This window comes from Danio aesculapii, chromosome 2 (genome assembly GCF_903798145.1).
Source record: "Danio aesculapii chromosome 2, fDanAes4.1, whole genome shotgun sequence".
Classification (NCBI taxonomy): domain Eukaryota; kingdom Metazoa; phylum Chordata; class Actinopteri; order Cypriniformes; family Danionidae; genus Danio; species Danio aesculapii.
The window spans coordinates 49,213,603-49,241,088 of record NC_079436.1 but is presented as its reverse complement, the minus strand read 5'-3'; the positions used below and the strand labels follow the sequence as shown (position 1 = coordinate 49,241,088).

Below are 27,486 nucleotides of genomic sequence, written 5' to 3'. Positions count from 1 at the left end.
AATAGCTAAATTGTGTTTAAATGATTGTTTGTTTTTACCAATGTTTTGCACTTTTGATGGCATTTCTACTGAGAGGTTTGTATTTTGTTTTGCATTAAATCATTAAATCAGAAGTCTGTGTGAAATCCGTTTTACGAATGCCTGATAGGGCCATGAGGCAACAAGTCAACTGCCTAAATATTCAGATGCAGCCAAGCACTTGCAGCTGTAACAAGCACAGATAGCTGGATGGGTAAGTTAGTGTGAACAGCCATGATAACAGTTTAACAGACACAGTCGTGAACAAACATCAATGGATTTTGATTAAACAGTACATTAAATTTCAGCTTGTTCTCATCAAATCCAAGAGTTGTTGTTGAATTTCTTAACTAAAGGTGTGTTATGTAAGACTGACACTTAGTGATTGAACTAGGTTTTGGAGTATAATACTGTTTTTTTTTCCTCTGATGACTCGACACAAATGCAGGTTGCTAGATTGATGACATCAACAGGAGCAAGCCTGCCTGACAATCAAGCCTTACAATGTAAGCTGCTTAGCTAATATTTACATCTGTAATATTTATATCATTGCTATTCAAAAAGCACCTCGTGTGGAATTTGAGAACTCTAAACCTGTGTGTCATTTTGGCGACAGTGCCTTCTTTTAGAGGTCATATTTTCGGCATATATTGAGGCAGCCTCATCAAGACAGAAATAAAACACCAAGGCAACCCTCAGTGCTGAAACATAAATAGCTAAACTGGCAGTGGGTGGGTTATAGAGGTCAAAAGATAGATAGACATTCTGACAGGGAACACACATTTTTAAAGAAGAATAACTGAGTTTTGTTTTTCAGATAAGCAAGTATGTTCACTTAGAATGTTTCTTAAATATTTGCAAACATATTATGGTATTTTTATACTTCAGATTAATCAAAACAAACATAAACCACCTTTAGAAAGTGCTATCATTAACTGCAACAGATAAGTATATAAGAGTACATTTTTCAGGGCTCAATTTTCATTTTTAAGCAAACTCTTCTTTTATTGGCAATTGAGAAGTCTATTGCTTTGAATAAATAGTGTTGACTGACTTGGAAAGGCGTCGAAGCAGTAGGTCTTCTTGGTGTCAGGGAACGCGACCCTCATGCCTGAGGTGAGAGGTGAGTGAAGCACCACAGCAGCACACTCATAACGGGATGCCAGGTCCACGGTGGGCACGGTGCCAATGCTCTGCCCATAAAGGATTATATTCTCAGGGCTGATGCCGTACCTGAGAAAACACAGAAGATGCATGGAATAAACATGAAACAGTTGAATATTGCAGCAGTACAGTACATGGCGTGTAGTCTCAGGATTTAGACATACCTTGAGCGCAAAGCGTGCCACGCAGCATCAATGTCTGCATACAGATTCTTCTCTGAGGGTTTCCCTGTGCTGACTCCATAACCAGAGTAATCGTAAGAGAAGATGTTGCAGTTGATGCGAGTGCCCAGACCAATATAGAAGCTGCTCATCTGACCGAGATCCACAGCATTACCATGGGAAAACAGCACAGTGTACCTGTAGTGAAAAACACAGAGACATATTTGGTAATTTAACTGGGGCTGGGCAAAATATTAATATAATAATAATAATAATAATAATAATAATAATAAATTCAATTGATCATTGTGTGAAAATTTATTACATTTTTTTTTTTTCGATATTCATTATGTTTCTTATTCTGACAACTCACAATATGCATTTGAAATAGAGAGGAATATTTGCAATATTCCCCATTTGCAAACCAGTGTCTAATTTTTTAAAACAAGCATTTAAAATATGAAATCTGAAAAAGACTAAATTAAATGAGCTGAAGAATTGAGGATTACATTGGATAAACAGTTAAAGACTTCTACCGTGGGTATTGAGATTGATAATTATTGGTACATGCTTATTTCAGCATATTTAAAACAATCAAAACATGTTCAGCAATTGAATTTAGGGCATTTGAAGGAGAATTGGGAATTAAAGAAAATGTGATATGTGATATAGTATGCCAAATAATGTGATGTTCAATATGATATTAAAAAAAAAAAAAAAGTTATAACCAACAACATATGTTTAATATTATTTGGGGGAAAAGAAAGCATCACTTCAACTTCTGAAAGTGAATAGTCATGTTTAGGCCCACACATAATCAGTGCGCAGATTGTTTAGCCCATTATTGAGTAATTTTATTTACTTATGCAAAATTGTGCAAATATTGACTTGTTTTATTTTGTTTTATTTATACAGTATACCATTTTTATTCTATATTTTTATTTAATAGTTTTTTTCTGCTACCCTTGTATTTTTTAAGTGTAAAGCGCTTTGAGAATTAAGCTTTAAAGGCGCTATAAAAAATAAATTATTCATTCATTTTCCTTCGGCTTTGTCCCTTTATTCATCAGGACTCACCACAGCTGTTTCCAGCTACAGCCCAGCAGTGGGAAACCCCCATACATACTCATTCACACATACGCTACGGACAATTTAGTATTTTAAATTCTCCTGTACCGCATGTTTTTGGATTGTGGGGGAAACCGGAGCGCCTGGAGGAAACCCACGCCAACATGGGGAGAACATGCAAATTCCAAACAGAAATGCCAATTGACCTAGCTGGGACTCAAACCAGCGACCTTTTTGCTGTGAAGGGATAGTGCTAACCACTGAGCCACCGTGTTGCCCAAAATAAATTATTATTATATATATATTTATTCAGTTTTTATATTAATTTCAGTAATATTATTGAATAATGGGGCTGCTCGATTATGGGAGAAATCATAATCACGATTATTTTGGTCATAATTGTAATCACGATTATTCAAAACGATTATCAGTGTAAGTCAAAATTATAAGCGCTCCTGTGAAATTTGTAAAAAATAAATATTTCCCAAATGATGTTTAACAGAGCAAGGAATTCAAAGTATTTCCTATAATATTTTTTCTTCTGGAGAAAGTGTTATTCGTTTTATTTTGGCTAGAATAAAAGCAGTTTTTAATATTTTGAGACTTATTTTAAGGTCAATATTATTAGCCCCCTTAAGCAATATTTTTTTGATTGTCTGCAGAAGAAACCACTGTTATACAATGACTTGTCTAACTACCCTAACTAAGCCTTTGAATCGCACTTTAAATTTGAATGCTTGTATTTAGAAAAATATCTAGTAGAATATTATGTGCTGTCATCATGGCAGAGATAAAAGAAATAAGTTACAAGAAATTAGTTATTAAAACTATTGTTTAGAAATGGGTTGAAAAAAAAGTGCTGCGAATAGTTTAGGAGGGCTAATAATTCTGACTTCAACTGCATATATACAGTTATTGTCCTCCCTGCAAAGGAAAGGGAAATAAATACAATAGAATAAAAAATATTAAACAAACTGTGCTTTAAGCATCTTCACTGTACGAAAAACACTTTAGCTACAAAAGTCCTTCAGTCAAGAGCAGTGAGGGATTTTCTCTTTTTGTTGTTTGATTAATAATGATAAAAACAGGCGGCAGCAGGAATATTGCGCGCTGTGACTTGAATGGTTTCTCTTTCATGTGTGATTTGATTCCCAACTCGTTTGTTTAAGACACAAATGAGGGTTAATATGAATAATCACTAAACACCGTGTTTATAGCCCTAAATCAAAAAGTTACGAATTGCAGTGAGATTGTGTTGGCCGCACACACACAAAAGCATGCGATCTCTTTCACGCTTTTAAAAACATTAATTATTTGAATGTTCACCAGTTAATGATGCGCATCCCGTGCTGCAAACGTTACATTACAGTACATGCTTTTAGACATTTTCACGTGAAACTGAGCTTTGCAGAGCAACAGATGTGTACAACTGGAAAGGTGGCGGTATATGACGCAATAACCGTTTATCTCGATTAATGATTTTCATAATCGTTAGAGGACAAAAACGAAATCGAATTTTCGATTAATTGCACAGTCCTATTGAATAATATGCATATGTTTAAACAATTTAAATACAATGCAGTTTGTAAAGTATTATTTTCTGTCTTTTAGTAGATTTATTATTGGAGACTTGCTTTGTTTGCCAAACAAGTAGATCTAATTCGATTTGCATTGTAAACCTACTTAATTAAAAAATAAAAAAATTATTTAATGTTTTAAGATTTTAGTTACTATACTCTCAAAATCATTCCACACAAATCTGCAAAACTATTTACAATGTTCTGAGCAAAAATAACAAAAAACAGCCACAGATTGTGTCTGGCCCTGGTCATGTTTTACACATACATAATACAATTCAGACATTATAACAACATAAATGAACAAAAAATAAATACAATATACAATCATCCCCACTTTCCACTGGTATAGTTTTATCATCCTGAAAACATTGAGAACAATTAAGTAAAAAAAAAAAAAAAAAAACATTTGAAACAGGGTCCAGTTACTTCTTTGCGGTCTTGTCAGAGTATTTCAGCACCCAAACTGAAATCATTCCAAATATTTGGACAAAACTAAATAAAAAAAACAGCATGTCTGCTCGGTTTCAGAGATGCGCTTTGACACTTCCTGAAATTTCAACTAAAAAGTCTTTCAGAGGACATGCTAATGGCAAGCATATTTTTGTATCAAGTCACTAATTTATTGCAAACCATTACAATACTGTATATCACAATATGCACATTGGCAACATTTGGATCATTGATTGATTCATATATATTGCATAGCCCTAGTGGAATTTCTCATGAAAAACTTCATAACCCAAAATTCTGCAAGGAATCTCCACAGTCTGCAAAAAAAATAACAGTCACTCTCTTTGATCTCAACCTACTTAAGTACGCATGAAACCTTTACAGTTAAACTTCTCCAAATCTAGTATTTTGTTTGTTTTTACCATTTCAAATCTGGATATTTTATTTGCAATGCTTTATTGTAAATCTTTCCCACATAAAAAGCAAGGTTCCACATAATTCTTTCATGTTGTCCCAACACAAATCGCTTAAGTTAACGAAACAAATTTAAGTGGATTGAACATAAAACCATTACGTTTTCCACTCAAAATATCCCCAGAATTGTGTTGTTTCAGCTCATTTTAAATAAGTTGTTTGAACAAACAGCAAAAATCTTTTTTTTTTTTTTTTTGAGTGTACTGTAACAACATGTCATAACTACAAACGACGCAACAAGATTCCAACAACAAACAATTTGTCTGTCTACACTAAACGCAATGCAACACAACCAAAACATTGAAATCTCAGCATTTCATTCAAATATCAGCCACTGCACTTCCACTGAAATACTAAGGGTTATTATCAAATTAATACATATTAAACCAATCATTAAAAGTACATAGGCTTAGGTCTGTCACAATGATCAATATATCGACCTATTTTGCAATAATTGGAGATGACCGCATTGAATTTTGCCCTTGCAATATATATTTACAAATTCACAAATAACGTTAAAGCCATTTTACAATGACTTTTACATTCTAGCCCACTGGTGTCAAAGTTTATAATTGGACATTTACATTTATTAGTATATATAATAGGAGATTCACCTTACTAACATCAAATTATAGAATAAATAACCTTAAGTATGTTCCATGCAGCACAGAGGCCATCAGCGCTGGTTTATGTCAACTCATCTGTTTAAAACTGTGACGAGAAATATTCTTCTTTTATTTAGCTTCTTTGGCAAAATATGTCTGTAGACAAGCATGTTTGCACGTGTTACTGTCCTGAGAGTTAACAAATATTTGTTGCACATTTAGGGGCCGATCATAAAGAGCAAGCCTTTCTGTTCCAAAAACACTAGGCGCACCGCACCGCCCTTTATGTTGACAAGAAAAAAAGAAGCGCAGTGCTCTTTTGTATGTCACTAGGAAACGACTGAATCAGCTGACCCGTTTTGTGCGCAAGTTGTGTAGCATGTTATAATTTTTAATAATATTGTGATATTCAAGATCTGTAAAGTGATACAGCTCTGGATAACTTGAAACAGCGACCACAAGCAAAGAGCATAGAATCACCAAGAGGCAACACTCTGTTGCTATTTAGGAAACAGCCACTAGATGCCGCTAGTGTCACGCAGCAGCCATTTTGGAATGAAAATTCCAATAGAACAACAGCACGGAGACCTAACATTAAACAGAATGAATTACAATATTGAGTTAAATAGGAGTTAAAATGAGTACATCTGCCTTGAAAAGTAACATTTTAAAACATTTTAAAACAATATCCCAATGAAACAGACAATTTCCAAAATGTTGAAAAGACTAAGTTTAATACATCTGATCTCTAAAATATCTGTTTCACATGTGACATTAAAAGTAAGGTTAACAAAATAACTTAATTACTATTTTTTTGTTTTATTTTACTCAAATTAGGATGAAGCAAAAATGAGTATACACAACAAAAACATTATCTGGTGGTTTGTATGGCCTCCATGATTTTAATGACAGCATTAAAATCATAAATAACTAATATATATATATTTATTATATATATATATATATATATATATATATATATATATATATATATATATATATATATATATATATATATATATATATACAATAATTAACACTTATCACAACAATTTCCATGACAATATATCTCAAAACAAAAATTCCCTATCATGAAAGGCCTACATAGGCCAAGTACTGATGATGTTGGTTTGCACCTGTTTTCACTGACTTTCATTTTCAACCTATTTCTGCTTGTTATATTATTTTTAATATCTGTGGTGCACCATCTGCTGCTGCTTTCAGTATGGCAATAAATGTCACGTAAGTTTGTGTTCAAACTTACATTGGTAGCATTTAACACTGAATAAAGCACATAATCTGTACCTGAGGTGATAATTGTTATGCTTTTGTTTCGTCGCGATGTCAGGTAAATAGAAACGGTTACTATACAGAAATATTGTGCATCTCCATCACAGATGGCTAGGACAAAAACTCATTTTAACATGAAAAAAATTAACTTTTATAGCATGTTGTGGCAATGCGATGCATGTTCATTGTGGTTTCTTGTCTTCTGTCATAATCTCATCATCATAAAACAGTGCTCATGCTACAAACTACACAAATTACAAACTACAAGACATTTAGAGGCAGTCCAAACCATGAAAATGTCTCCACAATATATCATACCAAAAATCCAAAAGAAATTATTATAAGATGATTACGTTTATGCCATGTAATTAAATAAATTTGACCTGGTTGTATTACACACACACATTACATGATCACATGCTGACAACATTAAAGAGGTCTGAAAATTTTGCAGCTCATTTTGACTGCTCAAGACAGGCTTGGATCTCTTCATCGGCCTGTTAATAATGAAGAAGTATCAGCGACAGCATTAAAGACTATATTTGGCCACAGACCTTATAAATCTGTTATAAAATCCAGCCAAAATTGTGTAGTTGTCGTAAAACCTCTTAAGAAAATCTTATACCTTTGGCTCTACAGTGAATTTTTCATATATTGCCCCATCATCAATATATGATCATTAAAAACTTACAGACACAACACTCTAGAGAATATAGAGATTAGCTTCTGGCAGAAAATGCAAAGTCGGTCTCAACGTTTTTGTCCTAATGCCAACGGAATTTAATGAAAGGTCAGTTTTAATACAAGTTGTAACATTTGCATATGTAGCTCTGTGCACAACTGCAGTGGTGTTGGTTAATGAATAAATATGTTTTTTTATAAATTGAGTTTTCAAGAGTTCACACTTAGATATTGCTTGATAATAATAGTAGGTTTGGCTTGCTGTCCCGGGAGAGAACCCTGAGCTCGGAGATAATTGAGCTCAGGGCTCCCGCCTGGTCAATGAGCATGTAAAGGGGTACGAGATCAGGTAGTTCTCGAGAGCTCCCCCTGGTAAAAGAGGAAAGGGGGAGATGGGGTGGATGGGGGGATTCTTCAAAAAACAAAGATAAAGGAGTAATGTTAAGCTGCTGTCACACTGGACTTTTCACACCATAGACCTTCATTCATATGCACAAGAATGCGTCAGACCGGAAATGTAAGCTTGTGAGACAAGTTTCGCAGTTCGCTGTGTTGCAAAGTTCAACCTTGTGACCTGTAAAACTGCATCACTTGACTGCGTGAGACCAATCTTGAATCAAAACATGACCTCTCTGGACTGAAATTTAAAATATGGACCAATCACTCCCTTTTTAAAGTGTCTAATCATTTTGTTTAATCCCGCCCCTTTTTGCGGCGCCGTACTACAGAATTTCACAAGCTTAAACTCTAGTCTGACCGCATCTCAATGTTGCGGTCACACTTGACTTTTCTTCCCATAGACTTCCATTCATACGCACGCGAATGCGTCAGACCGGAAACACAGGGTCATGCATTAAGTTTCGCATGTCGCTATGGTGCAAGGTTCAAGCTTGGTGAACTCTGACCTGTGAATTCGCATCACTTGACTGCGTGAGACCAATTGAGGATCAAAACAGGACCTCTCTGGACAGAAATTTAAAACATGGAGCAATCACTTGCTTTTTTTAATGTCTAATCATCTTGTTTAATTCCGTCCCTTTTCGCAGCGCAGCACGACAGAATTTCGCACACACAAAGCCCAGTTTGACCGTAGCTTAAGTCGGGCTATTTATATTGAGTTTGGAATGATCCGATTGGCTTACTAATGATTACAGATGAGAGACCAGCTGTGATCAATCATTTCATGTGCTCCTGTTAAAATTAGTTTTTAGAAACTTTACAAAGGCTGTTTCTCAATTCCAAGAATGCAGAGAACGGACTTGCGTTCTTGTGAAGACCGATCTTGCCAGGTCACCTCAGAAGAACGAACTCGGGAGACTGCGAGAACAGAGAATGCGTCCTGTGAAAAAAATGAGATGCTACGTTCTTCCTGATGGTCACATGACCACTATGCGTGTTTAACCGAAAGTTATTTAAACATTACAGCATTCATACAACGAGTTATTGTTTTCCCCTCTTCACAATATATACTATGCATACAATATATACTATGCATAAAAAATTTACAAACATACGTTGCACAATTTAAATAAAACACATTTTAATATGAATTTCAGCAAATAAACACCCTTAATGTATTTATTTCTTTATTAAGATTTTTATGGTGATGTTTACTTTCACTGTTTCATTTAGGAAAACTCCTGAGATAACTAAGTTATATCTCTGAACCTATATAAAATTCTGCATTTCCCATCTCCAGTTGTAATGACTTCTATAACTTCTAGAGCGAGTTCGGTGTTCAAGTCTGCATCCATGCGTTCTCGATATCAAGAACACATCCGGGAAGTTTCACGCATCCTCCGTTCTTGCGGTCTTGAGTTTTGGAACTGAACTTTGGCTTTTGATGATGCCGTTACATGAGAACACGAGGACGCTGAAGAACGCTGAAGACTGCATATTGAGAAACAGCCAAAGACTCAAGTGCCCATTCATAACAAGTCACTTCAGTTCTCAATGAACTGTTTGAATGGGTTGTTTGAAATTTACATGTTATTTTCAAAACTATATTTAAAACAGGCATCATATAATAATGTTATCATGAAATTGAAATTCATTCTTGTCACACATAAACATTGTTGGATATCCAGCAATATGTATATATTAGTATATATTGCTGTATATAAATATTATAGTTATCAGGATATGAGATGACTTGTATCATGATATGAGATATTAGCCCAACACTGAAGGCACATGGTCTGTTTTGAGAATGTTTTTGGTATCTTTCTGGAGTTGGGATATTGCTGTTTATGGAGGATGAGGGCGCTCTCAAATTTCACCTAAACCAACTTGATTTTTGTGTTCCAAACTAGAATAAAGATATCGGATACTTGAACCACACAAGGATGAGTAATTAACAACAGAATTTTCTTAGCTGATTCTTACCTTGCAGACGGGGCACAGCGGATGTACATACAGCCCACTCTATTGCCACGACTGGAGTGTGTGAGGAAGACCTCCGTGCCGTCCAGCTCCCTCTGAGAGTACTGGAACTCTGCTCGCTCAGACAGATGCAGCTTCCAACGGCCTTCACCACTTCTGTCAGCAAAACCACCTCCTCCTCCACCATCACCGCTACTACCACCTCCTCCTGCACCTCCTGCAGTACCTCCAGCACTTCCACCCAAGCGGGAGCGCAAACCCGAGGCTCCAAGGTTAGAGGTGACCGGAGAAGAGGACTCCAGGTCTGGCAGGAGGGCATAGGTGGGTTCAGGAGGCAGGAAGGCCAGCTTCGCTGCAATCCGGCTCGGACAGGGTGGACAACAGAACAGGCCGCACAATTCGCTAATGGACAAGCCGTTCATTTTCTCCTGCTTGAAATCAGAGAACCTGTGAAAGATTGCAAGGTTTAATTTTCATTTTTCAACATTCATTCGCATAAGCCCATGCCAGCCAAGCAAAGCAGACAAGTGAGAATGTCATTTAATGTTAAGGAGGGCTGACATTTAGATTAAAGGGAAATGTTGATTTGGTCATTGCAAGACAGTGTGATTAACCTTTAGAGACATTTTAACGGGGAGGGGAAATTAAAGCTGTGCTCAGGTCCAGCACTACAGCAAGGTGGATGTCAGGAGAGCCATGGAGCTGCCCATATAAATCACGAAAATAATTCACAGATCAGATATCACCATTTAAATTAGTCACGCTTTAATACAGGGGAAAAAAAGGTCTGTGCAGCTTGCAACTCATGGAATATACATAACAACGCCATAAAGCCTAACCTGACAGCTTAGTCAAAAATTATTTTCACTATATACACAGATATATATTATATTATATTATATTATATTATATTATATTATATTATATTATATTATATTATATTATATTATATTATATTATATTATATTATATTAAATTATATTATATTATATTATATTATATTATTCATTCATTTCCTTTTCTTAGTCCCTTTATTAATCTGGGGTCGCCACAGCGGAATAAACCGCCAACTTTATGCAGCAGACAATTTAGCCTTCCCAATTCACCTGTACCGCATGTCTGTGGACTGTTGGGGAAACCGGAGAACCTGGAGGAAATCCACACAAACGCAGGGAGAACATGCAAACTCCACACAGAAACGCCAACTGACCCAGACAAGGCTCTTCTTGCTGTGAGGCGACAGCACTACCTACTGCGCCACTGCGTCCCCCGCCCTATATTATATTATATTATATTATATTATATTATATTATATTATATTATATTATATTATATTATATTATATTATATTATATTATATTATCATATTATATTCTTATATCATATTATATTATATTATCATATTATATCATATTATATATTATTATATATTATATTATATTATCATATTATATTATATTATATTATATCATATTATCATATTATATAATATTATATTATATTCTTATATCATATTACATTATATTATCATATTATATCATATTATATTATATATTATATATTATCATGTTATATTATATTATATTATATTATATTATATTATATTATATTATATTATATTATATTATATTATATTATATTATGTTGTATTATATTATATTATATTATATTATATTATATTATATCATATCATATCATATCATATCATATTATATTATATTATATTATATTTTGCTTTCCCAGTGGTGGGTTGCGGCTGGAAGGACATCTGCCGCGTAAAACACTGCTGGATAAGTTGGCGGTTCATTCCGCTGCAGTGACTATGGATTAATAAAGAGACTACGCCGAAAAGAAAATGAACAAATGAATGAATGACTGAATTATATTTTGCCAAAATTTAATAAAAATGTAAAATTTTCTCTCTCTCCGCCTATACATTAGGGCTGCACAATACATCATTGTAGCTTCGATATCACAATCTGCACATCCACAATCGCAGGATTTGCAATATTCAGTTATGATTATAGTCAACCAGAAGAAACCGTTTAGGACACATAAGAATTGTGTAGTTGATGCAGAGTTTAACCAAAATGGATTGAGTTTTTCATTTGCACGTGTTTTTAAAGCCCAAAGTGTTCAGTGTTTCAAAGTGTTCAGGCACAAGAAATTTTACCATTTGTAACTTTAATAAAGAATAATATTGAATTGTTTATACAGTAAAGACTTTTGCAGGCTTATTTTACATTTGATTATTTAAATTCTGCTGCTGTATACTATTTGATTCCCCCCAAAATTATAAAACACAGTTTAGTTCACTGTTATCTTTGGCTAGTTAGTTCATTTTTGACATTTTTATTAACAATTCTACCGTAACCAAGAGAGCTTAACGAACACATGCAATTAGAAATAACAGCGGCAAATCTCCCTTTGGTATGAGAATAGTAGTGTATCTGACAAGAACACCATCAAGAGGATCATAAAGTCAGCTGAAAGGTCTGTTGGAGTCAAGTTGACATCTATCGAGGAACTTTATCAACGATGTTGTCTGTCTAGGGCAAATAGCATTTTAAGGGATCCAACTCACCCTGGCTAGAGCCTGCTCACGCTTATGCCATCAGGCAGAAGTTACAGAAGCCTGAGGAGCAAATCAGTGCGGTTTCGTGATAGTTTTTATCCTGTCATTATAAGACTTTTGAATAAGACCAATTCTTAAACACTATTGATAGCTAGTGTAAAATAATAAATCAATAAATAGTTAAACTAGCATAAATTATTATTATTATTATAACTATTATAACAAATGGTGAAATAGGTATTTTAGTATTAAGTTACTCTCTACTGAGATTTCTTTTTAAATCAGGTTATATCTTATATAACTATATTTTTATGAAATTATAAAGCTTGTCTATCATGTTAGGGTTTTATAGTGTTTGTATAGTGATGTTTTTTATGTTCTTGTTGGGTCTGTTGCAACGTAATTTCGTTCAGCATTACAATTTTATTGTGATGTTTTGAATGACAAAATAAAGGAAACTGAACTGAACTGAAATTAAGAAAAGCTCTTCATCTGTTTGACAGCACACATGCTGCAAATCCTCACAACGCATACACATTAAAAAAAAGCACTGCATTTCATCACAACGCAAACAATTTACGAAAACGTGCAGTATTTTTTTACAACACAAAAAGAACAGAACATAACAGAAATGTATCAAGGGGACTAAAAACGTGACAGATGCTGCTGTTCCGTGACTATAGTGGTATGTCAATTCCAAAAACGCAGAGAACGGACTTACGATCTTGTGAAGACCGATCTTGCCAGGTCACCTCAGAAGAACAAACTCGGGAGACTGCAATAACAGAGAACGCATCCTGTGAGAAATGAGACGCTGCATTCTTCCTAATGGTCACGTGACCTTCACGCATTTTAATGGAAATTTATATAAACATTACAGCATTCAGTCAACAAGTTGTTTTTCCCCTTTTTACAATATATACTATGCATAAAAACTTTACAAATATACGTTGCACAATACAAATAAAACAGATTTTTATATGAATTTCAGCAAATAAACACCCTTAATGTGTTTATTTCTTTATTAAGATTTTCATGGTGATGTTTACTTTCACTGTTTCATTTAGGCAAACTACTGACATAAATACGTTATATCTCTGAACTTTATTAATAAACCTATATAAAATGCTGCGCTTCCCACCTCTGGTCACAATGACTTCTAGAGCGAGGTCGGTGCCCAAGTCTGCATCGATGCATTCTCGATATCAAGAACACATGCGGGAAGTTTTACTCGTCCTCTGTTCCTGCGGTCTTCAGTTTTGGAACTGAACTTTGGCATTTGATGATGACGTTACACGAGAACACGAGAATGCAAGAACGCTGAAGACTGCATATTGAGAAACAGCCTATTGCTCAGTGAAGTTGCAGGTAACCTAAATAGCTGGGTCAGTCACATTTTAGGGTCTCCTTGAAACATTTCCGTTGTGTTGAGAGCTATTTGAAAGTGTTGTGAGATAATGCAGTGCATTTTATTAATTGCTTGCACTGTGTGAAAATGCAGTGTGCTTTTTAAAAATGTGTTTGCGTTGTGACGATTTACAGCACATATGCTGTCAAACGAATGAAGATCTTTTCTCAATTTGCTGCAGTTTTTTGTAATTGCACACGTTTTCTTAAATTGCAGCACATTAAGCAGATTCACTTCCCTACAGAATCAGTCCATTCAATCTAATTTAATTTTTTTTTCTAAATAGCAGTTTGTCATCTGCTGAAATTGTTTATATTGCAATATTTATCGCAGAAAAACTAAATATCACAATTTCACATTCTTCCAATATTGTGCAGCCCTGCTATATATTATAATATTTTATGCTTTAATTCCTTTTATATTATGTAAATTGACATTTATATTGCTATTAGATTTTCTCTCTTCCTCTATATATACACTCACCGATCACTTTATTAGGTACACCTTACTAGTACCAGGTTGGACCTCCTTTTGCCTTCAGAACTGCCTTAACCCATCGTGGCATAGATTCAACAAGGTACTGGATATATTCTTCAGAGATTTTGCTCCATATTGACATAATAGCATCACACAGTTGCTGCAGATTTGCCGGCTGCACATCCATGATGCAAATCTTCCTTTCCACCACATCTCAAAGGTGCTCGGTTGGATTAAGTGACTGTGGAGGCCATTTGAGTACAGTGAACTCATTGACATGTTCAAGAAACCAGTCTGAGATGATTCACGCGTTATGACGTGCCACGTTATCCTGCTGGAAGTAGCCATCAGAAGATGGGTACACTGTGGTCATAAAGGGATGGACATGGTCAGCAACAATAGGCTGTGGCGTTGACACAATGCTCAATTGGTACTAATGCGCTCAAAGTGTGCCAAGAAAATATCCCCCACACCATTACACCTCCACCAGCAGCCTAAACCATTGATACAAGGCAAGATGTATCCATGCTTTCAGGTTGTTGAAGCCAAATTCTGATCCTACCATCTGAATGATGAAGCAGAAATCAAGACTCATCAGACCAGGCAACGTTTTTCCAATCTTCTATTGTCGAATTTTGGTGAGCATACCTTGATTGTAACGAGTGGTTATTTGAGTTATTGTTGCCGTTCTGTTAGATCAAACCAGTCTGGCCATTCTTCTCTGGCATCAACAAGGCATTTGTGCCCACAGAACTGGGGCTCACTGGATATTTTCTTTTTTTCAGACCATTGTCTGTAAACCCTAGAGATGGTTGTGCATGAAAATCCTAGTAGATCAGCAGTTTCTGAAATACTCAGACCAGCCCGTCTGGCACCAACAACCATGCCACGTTCAAAGTCACTTAAATCACCTTTCTTCCACATTCTGATGCTCAGTTTGAACTGCAGCAGATCGCCTTGAGCATGTCTACATGCCTAAATGCAATGAGTTTCTGCCCTGTGATTGGCTGATTAGAAATTTGCGTTAACAAGCAGTTAGACAGGTGTACCTATTAAAGAGGCCGGCGAGTGTATATATATGTATGTATATGTATATATGTATGTATATATATATATATATATATATGTATATATATATGTATATATATATATATATATATATGTATATATATATATATATATATATATATATATATATATATATATATATTATATATATATATATATATATAGTTTTTTTTGCCAAAGTACTTTTATATTATGTAAATTGAAATTTACATTAATATAAAATACAAAATAGTATTAAATAGTGAATAAGGGAAACTGAACAGTAAGAACAGTAATTGCATGAAATTATTTCAATTATTTGACTTTCCGCTCAATGCTGTTATGCAGGAAGTTTAATTGCAATGCAAAAAAAAAGAAGTTAAATGCAGAAAGTGACCTCAGTCTGACCCGACTGTATATTGACATTATGTACATTAAAATGAAAATAAAATATAATGTAAAATTGAAAGGATAGATAGATTATTTAGGATAGAATGATTTATTAATCTTGTGATGGAAAATTAAGGTAGTATGCAATATACGATATCATTTCTTTCTTTACATAATTAAAAATTGCAATTTACACAACATACCATTTGCACATTACACAAAAGGATATCCATTCTACAAATCCGTTTAAAATTGCAGACTATACCCAACTGATTTTTGAAACGTCAATATTTTATACATAATAGAACAATAAAATATATGTTTCTGATAAATAACATTGCAAATATGCATTAATATATCCAGTTAGCACTAGCAGGATTTCTGGCCAAATAAATGAAAGACATCACTTACCAAAAAGGGTACTGGGACACAAAATGGGCTTTAGCTACCTAGAGATGCAGTAAACACTAACTGTTTGATCCGTATTGATTGGAAAAAGCCAGTAGGATGGCAAACATCTTCCTGATTGTGGCAGGAATCAGCCCGGCTTTAGCACCCAACACTGATGTTTTCATCTGTCGGCCACAAATGAAGGCAGCGCCGGATATGCCGCATTTCACAATAAAAGCCCTTTAACCGGAAAAGATTACTGAGCAAAAATAGAGTCGATCTTCATGACGAACGTAATTAAAATATTATTACTATCTTTCATCTTATATGAATACATTAATTACATATAAAATTGTTTATTCGTTTTTAATTAGATATGCCCTTTTCAGATTACATAGATGCTTGAATATTAGCAATACTCAAGAAAGTGGACAAAAAAAATCACATCACACCATATCTTATCTTTCTAAACAACAAAATTGTTGCTAAAACATACTAAAAAATAATTAATATGGCCTTTTATATGCTTTTTTAACTTACATTGCTTAAAATTTTAATATAACCTACGAAATTCAGTGCAATCCCAGATGTAGCTAATAAAAAAAGATCATTCACCTTAATAAAAACTCACTTATATCTATTGATGTAGAGCTTTATTTATTTAGCTATAGGCTTAAAGTGCACGTCTGTACATGACTTTATAAGATAGAGGTGAAAGTATTTTCAAAAAGACCTTTTCTAAGATGTAGCTTCAACAGCTGCAAACGTTATGTGTATTTAGATGTGTTTTTGGTAATGGAACCTACTAAAGTGTTTCATTTTCGTACTTTTCCTACAAATGTTGCTAGTTTTTTTTCTAAGGTTTATTGATTCAGGAACCACTGAGTCCTTGAAATTACAGCATTGTGCCGTTGTGTAAAGCACTACTTTGAAAGGGGAAAAACACTAAATTAAATTTAATATAGTTGCTGATTAGCGTAAAAAATATAGGCTACTTGTATAAAGTAAAACAATTGATGATCGGCTATATAATTTCACAGCAAACTATGAGTGTCTTCAAGTTTATACTTAATATGTGTTTTTGCTCTATTTTGACAATGAAAAAATTCCATACAAACAGTTCTATTTCTGATCATCACGGTATGGTTTTGTTATAAGGACATGAAGTTTTTCATTAAAACAGTAATTGACTGCATTTGAAATTGCATTCACAGGAGGCAAAGCAGTATGTGATAAAGAAGTATTTTTGAGTTCACAGCCACAAAAAACTACTTCCTCTGAGATTCTTAAGCGTGCATATGATTGGCAGTTTGATATCTCATCATGAGACCATTGGGGAGGATTTGTAAATGGCAGTAAAGTACTAATAGGTAGGGCCAGACAGAATCTGTGGACATTTTTTGCACAGAATTTTGTAAAAATCTACAGATTTATGCGGAATGACTTTGGAAGTATCATCACTAAAAACGTAATATATGAAATAAAAAATAATACCTTTTCAACTTTTATTAAATGTTTACAATGCGAAATTAGATCCACTTATTTGGTAAACAAAACAATTTCTCATATAATAAATATACCAAAAAACATTACTTTACAAACTGTATTAATAAATTATATGAACATGTTCATATTAGTCAATAATACTACTGAAAATAATTTAAAAACTGAATAAATATAAATTAACACACATTTAGACAAGTAAATCAATAGACTCAATGATTGGCTAAAAAACTGCGAAAATCTGCAGATTTCTGCGCACATATTCCATGTGGCCTACCAATAGGTGACATGACAATGCTAACATGGTAATTTTGGTGCATGCAGACAACATTCCTACTATTTTGATCAATCTTTTTTATAAAGATACTTCATCAACACATGAGACTTTGCATTTAAGGCAGTGACTTCCCACTCCCTGTTTTAAAAATAATTAATTCATTATTCAGGTTCAAAATCAATTTCAATGGCCAAAATATGATTTTGTTTCCATTTATTCCTTTTCTTGAACACAAAAAAAAGATATTTGGAAATTGTTGGACTTTATATATCTTATTATGGATATCAATCTTTAATCCAAATATCAATATGTCTATTATCAAAAATATTAAAATCTATTATGTTGTGTTCAACAACAAAAGAAACTCATGAAGTTTTGAACCACATGTTGATGAGTAAATCTTCAGTTTTATTTCTTTTTTTTTTTTCTTAAACTGTAAAAAATGCTTGGTTCCACATCAATTTGTGTTGGGAAAACATGAAGAAATTAAGTTAACTTATTAGTTTTTTACAAACAGGAATGGGCATTATTTGTGATACATGTATTTCAAATATGTATTTAAAATTCAAGATTGTATTTTTTATTATATGTATTTGATAGTGTTGATGAAAAAGCCTTAATATTTTGTATAAAAATACCTTAGTGTCTTGTATTTTTGCAGTCTTAAACACTTATAATTATACAGGATGACATCATAAAAATACACACTCTGATTGGTGCTTTGGACGTTACTGACTCTTTCAAAGAAGAACTGAAAAAATAGAGAATGAATAAAGTGTACAAATAATAGTAATTTTGGATGGATTGCTGATGCCAAATGTTTGTTGTTAAAGCCAACAACATAAAAATAAGTAATAGGAGTAGAGGTGAACGAGGTGGCAGAATAGCTAAAACTTGTTCAGAGAAAAGCTATCAAACATTGTTTACGTCAGTTTAATGGTGAAGGGATTGATCCAATATATTGATGGAAAGCTTGCAAAGAAATTTAATGCTCCTTTGTAAAAGTATTTTGTAGTAATACATGTTGTGGCTGCTGTATTTTGTAGTTTATTTTGATACACTTAAACTTAAGTTATTTGGTATTTTATGTTAAATGCAATGTATTTTTGCCCAACCCTGTTTACAAATGTAAGTAGACTGAATATAAAACAATTAAGTTGCCCTCAAAATACTTGTGTTGTTTCAGCTCATTTTAAATAATTTGCTTGAACAAACAGCAAACGTCCTTTTTTGAGTGTATGAGATTACTTATTATGCTGTCCACATCATATTTCTGACAAACATCTTGTAATGTGACTTGCAAGTACATTATAATAAAATTCCCTAAATATTAACATCAAACGGTAACAGATGGTCATTTGCAAGTGTGTTCCTGATGCCACTCTGTTCTGTGTTTGTATCAGATAATGACCGCATATCAGGAGGAGAGATGTCAAAGGCTCTCCTACATCAAGACAAATAATCACTGTGATGACAACTTTAGATGAGATTCAAGCATCGTTGGATCTAGCATGGTTATTTCTCTAATCATGATAATGAACTTTATCATGGCTATACAGATTAATGTTACAGTACCTACTGGATAAAAGCCAGTGATTGTGAATGCATAACAGAGATTAATAATAAACAGCCAGTAGATATAAAGAGAAGAGAAGAAGTCTCGATTAGAAGTTCACTGTAGCCAAGTGAACAAGACAGCTGCATAATAACTAATATATTTTGCTTTAAAATGCTGATACAATAAGGAAAATTATTATGTGTAGAGATGTAAAAGTTCCTTTAGTAGCTAGAGCGGTGTTATATGATTAATTCAGATTCAGATTTTGTAATCTACATTATGAAAGAAAATCTATTTTTCTAAATGTAATTTGAACACAAAGACACTATAAACAGTTCAGATATAATAGAAACATCTTTATTGGTCATGTAAATGTAGTCCGTATGATTAGAATTTGTAATTGTGATTGATTTAAAGGCAGATTTAATCATGCTGTTATTTCAACAGCGGCTGATGAGATGTGTGTCTTTGGTTAAATAGATGATGGCTTATTTGTTTATGAGCATTTTTACTTATGTTTAGTGTATTTAGCTTGGCTTTTTTTCTTCAAACTTGTTATGTTTTTAAATTATACTCAAACAATCAAATAAACATAAAAATGGAAATGCTGACTAACCCATTTACATTAAATACTAACTATAATTAAATATAATAAATGTAAATCTAATGCATTTGTTACTTTTGAAATATAAAAGCAAAGGTCTAATCTGCTTTAGAAACATTTATACATTCATATATGTCATTTTACAAGTTATAATACAAAATGTTAACTATAACATGAATTATTTATAAAACAAATAATAATAATAGCATTTTAGCTAAATATGTTGTTAATTAATATTATGGAAATGTGTTAAATTAAATTTAATTATTTAAAGTTAGTATTAGTCAAATTATTAGATTGCTTTTTATTACTGATCAATAAAAGATCATAAATCAATCTAATATAGTCCTATAATATTATAATATGTAAATATAATAGAATATAATATAGTAAAACATTTTTCCAGTGATGGGTTGCAGCTGGAAGAGCATCCGCTGCGTAAAACATATGCTGGATAAGTTGATGGTTCATTCCGCTGTGGCAACCCCATATTAATAAAGGGACTAAGCTGAAAAGAAAATAAATGAATGAATGGTAAAAAATAGGGGTGTGGCGCAGTGGGTAGCGTTGTCGTCTCACAGCAAGAGAGTGCTGGTTCGAGCCTCGGCTGGGCCAGTTGGCATTTCTGTGTAGAGTGTGCATGTTATCTCATGTTCTTCCAGGTGAACCCAACGTCAGGCCGATGTCAATGTCCAACGTCCAACCTAAAATCAACGTAAAATCAACCAAATATCAGCGTCTAATCATGTTACACCTTGACGTTGTGTGGACGTTACCACTATGACATCTATCGGACGTTAGATTTTGGTCACTTTCCAACACAACCTAAAATCAACCAATTATCAACGTAATTTGATGTTAGCTAGACATTGAATTTTGGTCACCTGACATCATGACCTAAACCTAATATTAACGTCTTATGATGTTGTGTACCTGCTGGGACTTTGGCGACCCCTGATTAATAAAGGGACTAAGTCGAAAAGAAAATGAAAGAATGAATTGTAAAACACCAAGAAACATAAGAAAGAATAATTAGTAAGGAAAAATAAAGAAAATATAAATAATAATAATAAAATAATCAAATAAAAGACAAGTAAATCCAAAGGTAATCTTTAAAAAAAACACATTAGGGTTGTCCAAAACAGAGAACGTTTCAAAATAGTGTTGCATCTCTCTAATAAACATCCTAAATTATGGCTTATCGTTGGAGAATTTACAGTTGTGTGTGTGATTTTTGGATAGAAGAAGTAATAGACTACATTAACTAGTAAAATAGACTAGAAGAAGTAATAGTAAATCTAATGTATTTGTTACTGTTGGAAATAAAGTTTAGTTAACTAACATTATGGAAATGTATTAAATTATTTAAAGTTAGTATCAGTCAAATTATTAGATTGCTTTTTATTACAGATCTATAAAAGATCTGAAATCAATATAATATAGTCCTATAATATTATAATATTGTTAATATAATAGAATATGATATAGTAAAGCATCAGGATACATAAGAAAGAACAACAAATAATGAAAAAGAAAGAACATGTAAAAAATAATAATCAAATAAAAGACAAGTAAATCCAAAGGTAATCTTAAAAAACACATTGGTGTTTTACAAAACAGAGAACGTTTCAAAATATTGTTGCATCTCTCTAATAAACATCCTAAAATGTGGCTTATTGTTGGAGAATTTACAGTGTGTGTGATTTTTGAATAGAAGAAGTAATAGACTACAATAACTAGTAATAGACTAGAAGAAGTAATAGATTAACTAGTAATAGACTAAAAGAAGTAATAGACTAACTAGTAATAGACTAAAAGAAGTAATAGAAAATCTAATGTATTTGTTACTGTTGGAAATAATGTCAACTATAACATGAATTATTTGTAAATAAATTAATAGTATTTAAGCTAAATATGTGGTTAATTAACAGTATGGAAATTTATTAAATAATTTCAAGTTAATATTAGTCAAATTATTAGATTGCTTTTAATTACTGATCAATTCATAAATCAATATAATATAGTCCTATAATGTTATAATATTGTAAATATAATAGAATATAACATTGTAAAACATCAGAAAACATAACAAAGAACAATGAATAGAAAAAAAATATAATAATAATATTAAAAGAATTAAATAAAAGACAAGTAAATCCAGAGGTAATCTTAAAAAGAAAAACACATTAGGGTTGTCCAAAACAGAACATTTCAAAATAGTGTTGCAACTCTCTAATACAGTGGTTCCCAAAGTGAGGGTGGTGGGACAATGACAGGGGGTCCCTTGGTAATTTCCAAAAGTCAAATAAATTTTATTAAACTATTAGAATTACCATATTTTATCCATAACCCACAGAAGGTAAACATAGCAGTTAATAGTTACATAAAAAACAACATCATGCAAATTAAAAACCAATGAGATGGTAAACTGAGGTCCTGACTCTCTGTGGTCATTAAAAATCCCATGGCACTTCTCGTAAAGAGTAGGGGTGTAAGCCCGGTGTGTGTCCTGGCCAAATTCCCTCCATCGGCCCATACCCATCATGGCCTCCCAATCCTCCCCATCCACCGAATTGGCTCTACTGCTGTCTCTCCACTCCACCAATAGCTGGTGTGAGATGAGCGCACTGGCGCTGTTGTCATGTGGCTCCAGCCGCATCATCCAAGTGGATGCTGCACACTGGTGGTAAAGTGGAGAGACCCCCCCTCATGATTGTGAAGCGCTTTGGGTGTATGGCCATACATGATAAATGCGCTATATAAATATACATTATACTAGACTAGATTGATTTTATAGCACCAGGTTAAACTTTCTGACAACTTTATGGCAATCAAATACATTAGAAATAAATACAGGCCACAACTGAACATTGAGGATGATCTCTGAGTGGCGGTGTCCAAAATCAAACTAAGTATAGACTTGTGCTGAAAAACCTTGTGCCCACCAGCATCTGAAGGTGAGGGTTATATTAAATTAAGCGAATTAATAAATGACTATAAAAATTATATGATTGTTAGGCTGCTGCACGTTTTGTGTTGTCAATATGCTCGGGTTTATGTAGGCCTATTGTTGTGTGCACAACGTTTATATTTGTGAGAGTCGCAAGTCACTAGCATTATTATTTTGGGGTTTGTGGGCTGAAAAGTTTGGGAACCCCTGCTCTAATAAATGCCTTAAATGTGGCTCATTGTTGGAGAATTTACATTTGTGGATGGGATTTTAGGATAGAAGAAATAATAGACTGACAGATTAAACTGTTCCCTAAATAAAACCAGAAACATATTGTTTCAAAACAAAGAACATTTAATTATTAGGATGTTGTCTCTGTAAATGTTGACAGTGTAATGCGAGCCGTTAGAACTACAGTACCCACGATGCACAGCGAGCCCATTGGAATTGAGGAAAGACGCATCCAGGACATCGACTCATAACTCGCCACTCACCTACACATTTAGTAGTTCACAGCGATTTCTGCTTGTCGACGGACCAGCTTGCCCCAGAATTCAATCGTAGACTTTCTTTTTATACATTCAGCCATCTGAATTTACTCCAGTTTAACGAAAACCTACCATTCGAGAGGATTAGTGTTGAATCGAAGTGGATTTTCACGGCTAGCCTTCAGCTACGAAAAAAACAACAAACACGGAGCGCGATTTTTTCTTTTTCTGACAGACAAAACTCCTCATACAAACAACCAAACAACCTTTATTACATTCGGTGACGATGAGAAACTCACTTATAATGCTTTACAGTTAAAACAAATTGTATTTAATCGAAAATACTCTCTTTTTTGAGGACATTGTCATTTCCTCGCTAAGCTAGCAACTCCAGACAAAGAAAGAAAAGCAGCTTTCATCGCCTCATCACGTCTTGTCAACTTTTCGCTCTTTTTGAGGAACAAAACGCACTTTTTGAGTCCAGTTGGGTAGAAATAAAGCAGAAATGGCCCAGCAGAGCAGTGCTCAGGTCGCCAGCTCACAGAAAGCTTTAATGCTGGAGATGAAGTCTCTACAGGAGGAACCAGTGGAGGGATTCAAGATCACTTTAGTGGATGAAGCTGATCTCTACAATTGGGAAGTGGCGATTTTCGGACCCCCAAACACTCACTATGAAGGGGGCTATTTCAAGGTATGTGCCAAGGCTAGATTTTAGGGGGGTAAATATGGGTTATTTTTAGGAACAGATGGCTGTGGTCTATATTTAAAACTGGTTCCAGCTCTGTGTAACTACTACATCCCTTGATGTGATTTTTGTAGTCAAATTTGCGTCTAATTGAGATTTGTGATCGAGTTTGTGACTGATTGTGATCTCATGTCTTGTGTTCTTCCATCAGATGTCGCTTTGATGAGATTTTAGGGTCTTTGTTGAGGATAATGGGGCTCAATTGTTTGGTTTCTTTGTTCCTCTTTGACTCATTAGGATTCTGATGGATGGTTTACATGAATGGTTTACATGACTTGATGGTAGAAACAATATTATTGTTTAATAATATGTACTTTCATTGCATGAATACACTTTAACTAGCTAATTACAAATTAATTTATTCAAATTTTTATAATAAATGATTAAGTGTTTGTGGTGAATTTCATCGAATGCATGATTCTGTCAACACTGGTTCCACTTTTAAAAATGATCTATAATGTTCTTGAATCATGGATTTGCATAATCAATGCTCATTAGATTACACACTTTTAAAAATGATCTATAATGTTTTTGAATCTCTTTTAAAAATGATCTGTAGTTTTCTTGAATCACTTTTAAAAATTATCTATAGTTTTCTTGAATCACTTTTAAAAATGATCTATAATGTTTTTGAATCTCTTTTAAAAATGATCTATGATGTTTTTGAATCTCTTTTAAAAATGATCTAATGTTGAATCTCTTTTAAAAATGATCTATAATGTTTTTGAATCTCTTTTAAAAATGATCTATAATGTTCTTGAATCACTTTTAAAAATTATCTATAGTTTTCTTGAATCACTTTTAAAAATGATCTATACTTTTATTGAATCACTTAAAAATGATCTACAATTTTATTGAATCACTTTTAAAATGTATCTATAACGTTCTTGAATCATGGTTTCGCATAATCAATACTCATTAGATTTCACATTTGTTTAGCATTAGTTGTTGACATCATGTTTGACCTGTTTTTTGCTTTGTGACGCAACAGGTTATTGTGATAATTACAAAAATATTGACAACAAAGGATTATTGTGAATCTCTCCCATTCCACCAGTGCAGAGAAACCTGTTCCTTCACACCAGTCCGAAATGGTTCATAATTAATGACCTTAATAAGTCAGAAGCTTTATTGAATTATTCAGCTTCGCATTAGTTCCTCTTCTGATTATAAAGGAAGGGCTTGGACTGTTGTGGTGCGATTTTGAAGTAGGTCAATGACTTTTCTTGCCTTTGTTTACAGCGAGAGCACTCTCTCACACACATACAGTGGGTTTGGCCAATACACTGGCGTCACTGTTCACTGCTCTGTCAGGATGTTAGCTCGTGCTGAAACCTGATTAATGTCAGATCTGAACTCTCGAGTCTGGCGAAGCCCGTAGGCATGGTTCTCAAACCCATAACTGCTCCCTGCTTGAGGATAAATCAGCAGAGAAGCCTGTATTTGCATGACAGAGACTTGCTTCTCTTTGTTTGAAGGAGAAATTATTTGCACCGTTTGTCTGTTCACAGGATCAACAGTGTTCAAGCTCTCTTGAGAGTTTTCAAGATCTCTCAACAATCTCTAACTAGCCAGTTGTGCGTATGCTTATCGGGAATAGTTATGGTGTTTTTTTTATCATTTGAAAGTCTTGTTTAGCCAGAAATGGATATGTCGTGTCATTTATTCACCCTTATTTTGGTCTAACCAGTACTTCTGCCATTCTTCTTTGGAAGAAATAAAAGGGAAGCTCTGACTTCTAACGAAAAGCACAATTGAAGTCAACTATTTGACTATCATTCAAATGTCTGAAAAAAATGATTTTATCAACAATGTGCTTAATCAAAAATGACTATGAAGACAGATATTAAAAGATTACCATTTTAAAATATTTAAAGGGCACCTATTTTAACCCTTCTTCAAGATTTGATATAAATCTTTTGTGTCTCCACAATGAGTTTGTAAAGTTTCAGGTCAAAATACCCATCAGATTTTTTGTTATACCTTTTTAAATGTGGGAAATTTGAGCTGTTCTGGCATTGTAGCTGTATGTGTTGCCTGTGCCTTTAACGCTATTTCCCACATGCGTGTCAGAGCTGTAGGCTTCACGTAGATAAACAGCACAGTGACAGACAAGAATTAAGCAGATCTCCCTTACTGCAGTAAGAACTTTATCAACGGTTATTTGGTATATTTGTTGTGGAGTTAATTCAAGCCTTTCTGCAATAAGTTACACAATGTCGTTATAAAATTTGCTCGCGTGCGTGTGCACACACACACACACACACACGTTTAGCTTTGTAGTTTTTGCGCGTCAAATGTGGCAGCATAAACGTTAATATCCACTGCTGTATGGACAGCTGTTATGTTAATGTACAAAATAAACCTGATTTAAGTCCACAAACCAGGATTGAAGCGTCGTCTTTTACAATTATACTGACACTATGTGGCTGTGATGATAAATTACGTAGTAATTTTACTGTCTTTATAACAAACATGCACTGTTTTAAAAACATTTTAAACTTGTAAAACTCATTCTGAATCTCATTTGATGATGATTGATAATAACAGAGAGCTCAACAGATCTTTTAATCCCAGTTGCTTTGCGCACGTCCTGTCTTATTGATATGATTATACGCGTTACAACGAAGACATGTTAATACTTGTGTGTCAATCAATTCGGTGGACTGGGAAACCACACTCGTACGTCATGTTGTGGTGGGCCTCAAAATGTGAGGAGTTTGTATCCTATTTTAACGTCAGGAAATAAAAAAAAAAGAGACTTATTATCTTTATATCACTCCAACATGACTCTGGACACACTATACCTACACACAGTTCTGTCCAAACAGCTTCCAAAAGATGATTTTCATCATAGGTGCCCTTTAATAAATAATTCTGAAAAAAGGGTATCATGGTTTCCACAAAACCAGCATAACCATTTGCAACATTGACAATAATAATAAATGGTTCTTCATTATGAATTAAGCATATTAAAATGATTTTTGAAGGATCATGTGATGCTTTGAGAACTAAAATAACAATTTTAACTTCACAATCCATTAATTAATTGCATTTTCAAGTATATTTAAATAAGCTTTATTTATTGTAGCTTTGGTAAGCTTAACAGATATCATTCTTACTAAAATAAATAAAGGTAAGTTTTACTTCAAATATTTGTACAGCTGTATTCCAGGTATTCAGAACCACACAATAGCTTTG

At 33.7% G+C, this 27,486-nt stretch overlaps 2 protein-coding genes across 2 annotated transcripts in view; one reads left to right on the top strand and one right to left on the bottom strand.

The window, feature by feature from the left end:
• Positions 1–16,354, bottom strand: part of abhd17aa (abhydrolase domain containing 17A, depalmitoylase a) — a 21,182-nt gene extending 4,828 nt beyond the window's left edge. Inside the window, exons 1-4 of the mRNA XM_056468128.1 lie at positions 16,182–16,354; positions 9,877–10,320; positions 1,347–1,541; positions 1,069–1,251 (exon numbers count right to left, since the gene is read on the bottom strand). Coding sequence (XP_056324103.1) covers positions 1,069–1,251; positions 1,347–1,541; positions 9,877–10,295 — 797 coding nt within the window. The 5' untranslated portion in view covers positions 10,296–10,320; positions 16,182–16,354. The remainder of the gene's footprint in view (positions 1–1,068; positions 1,252–1,346; positions 1,542–9,876; positions 10,321–16,181) is intronic.
• Positions 16,355–23,508: 7,154 nt separating this feature from the next.
• Positions 23,509–27,486, top strand: part of cdc34b (cell division cycle 34 homolog (S. cerevisiae) b) — a 28,167-nt gene continuing 24,189 nt past the window's right edge. The window contains exon 1 of the mRNA XM_056481500.1: positions 23,509–24,231. Coding sequence (XP_056337475.1) covers positions 24,046–24,231 — 186 coding nt within the window. The 5' untranslated portion in view covers positions 23,509–24,045. The remainder of the gene's footprint in view (positions 24,232–27,486) is intronic.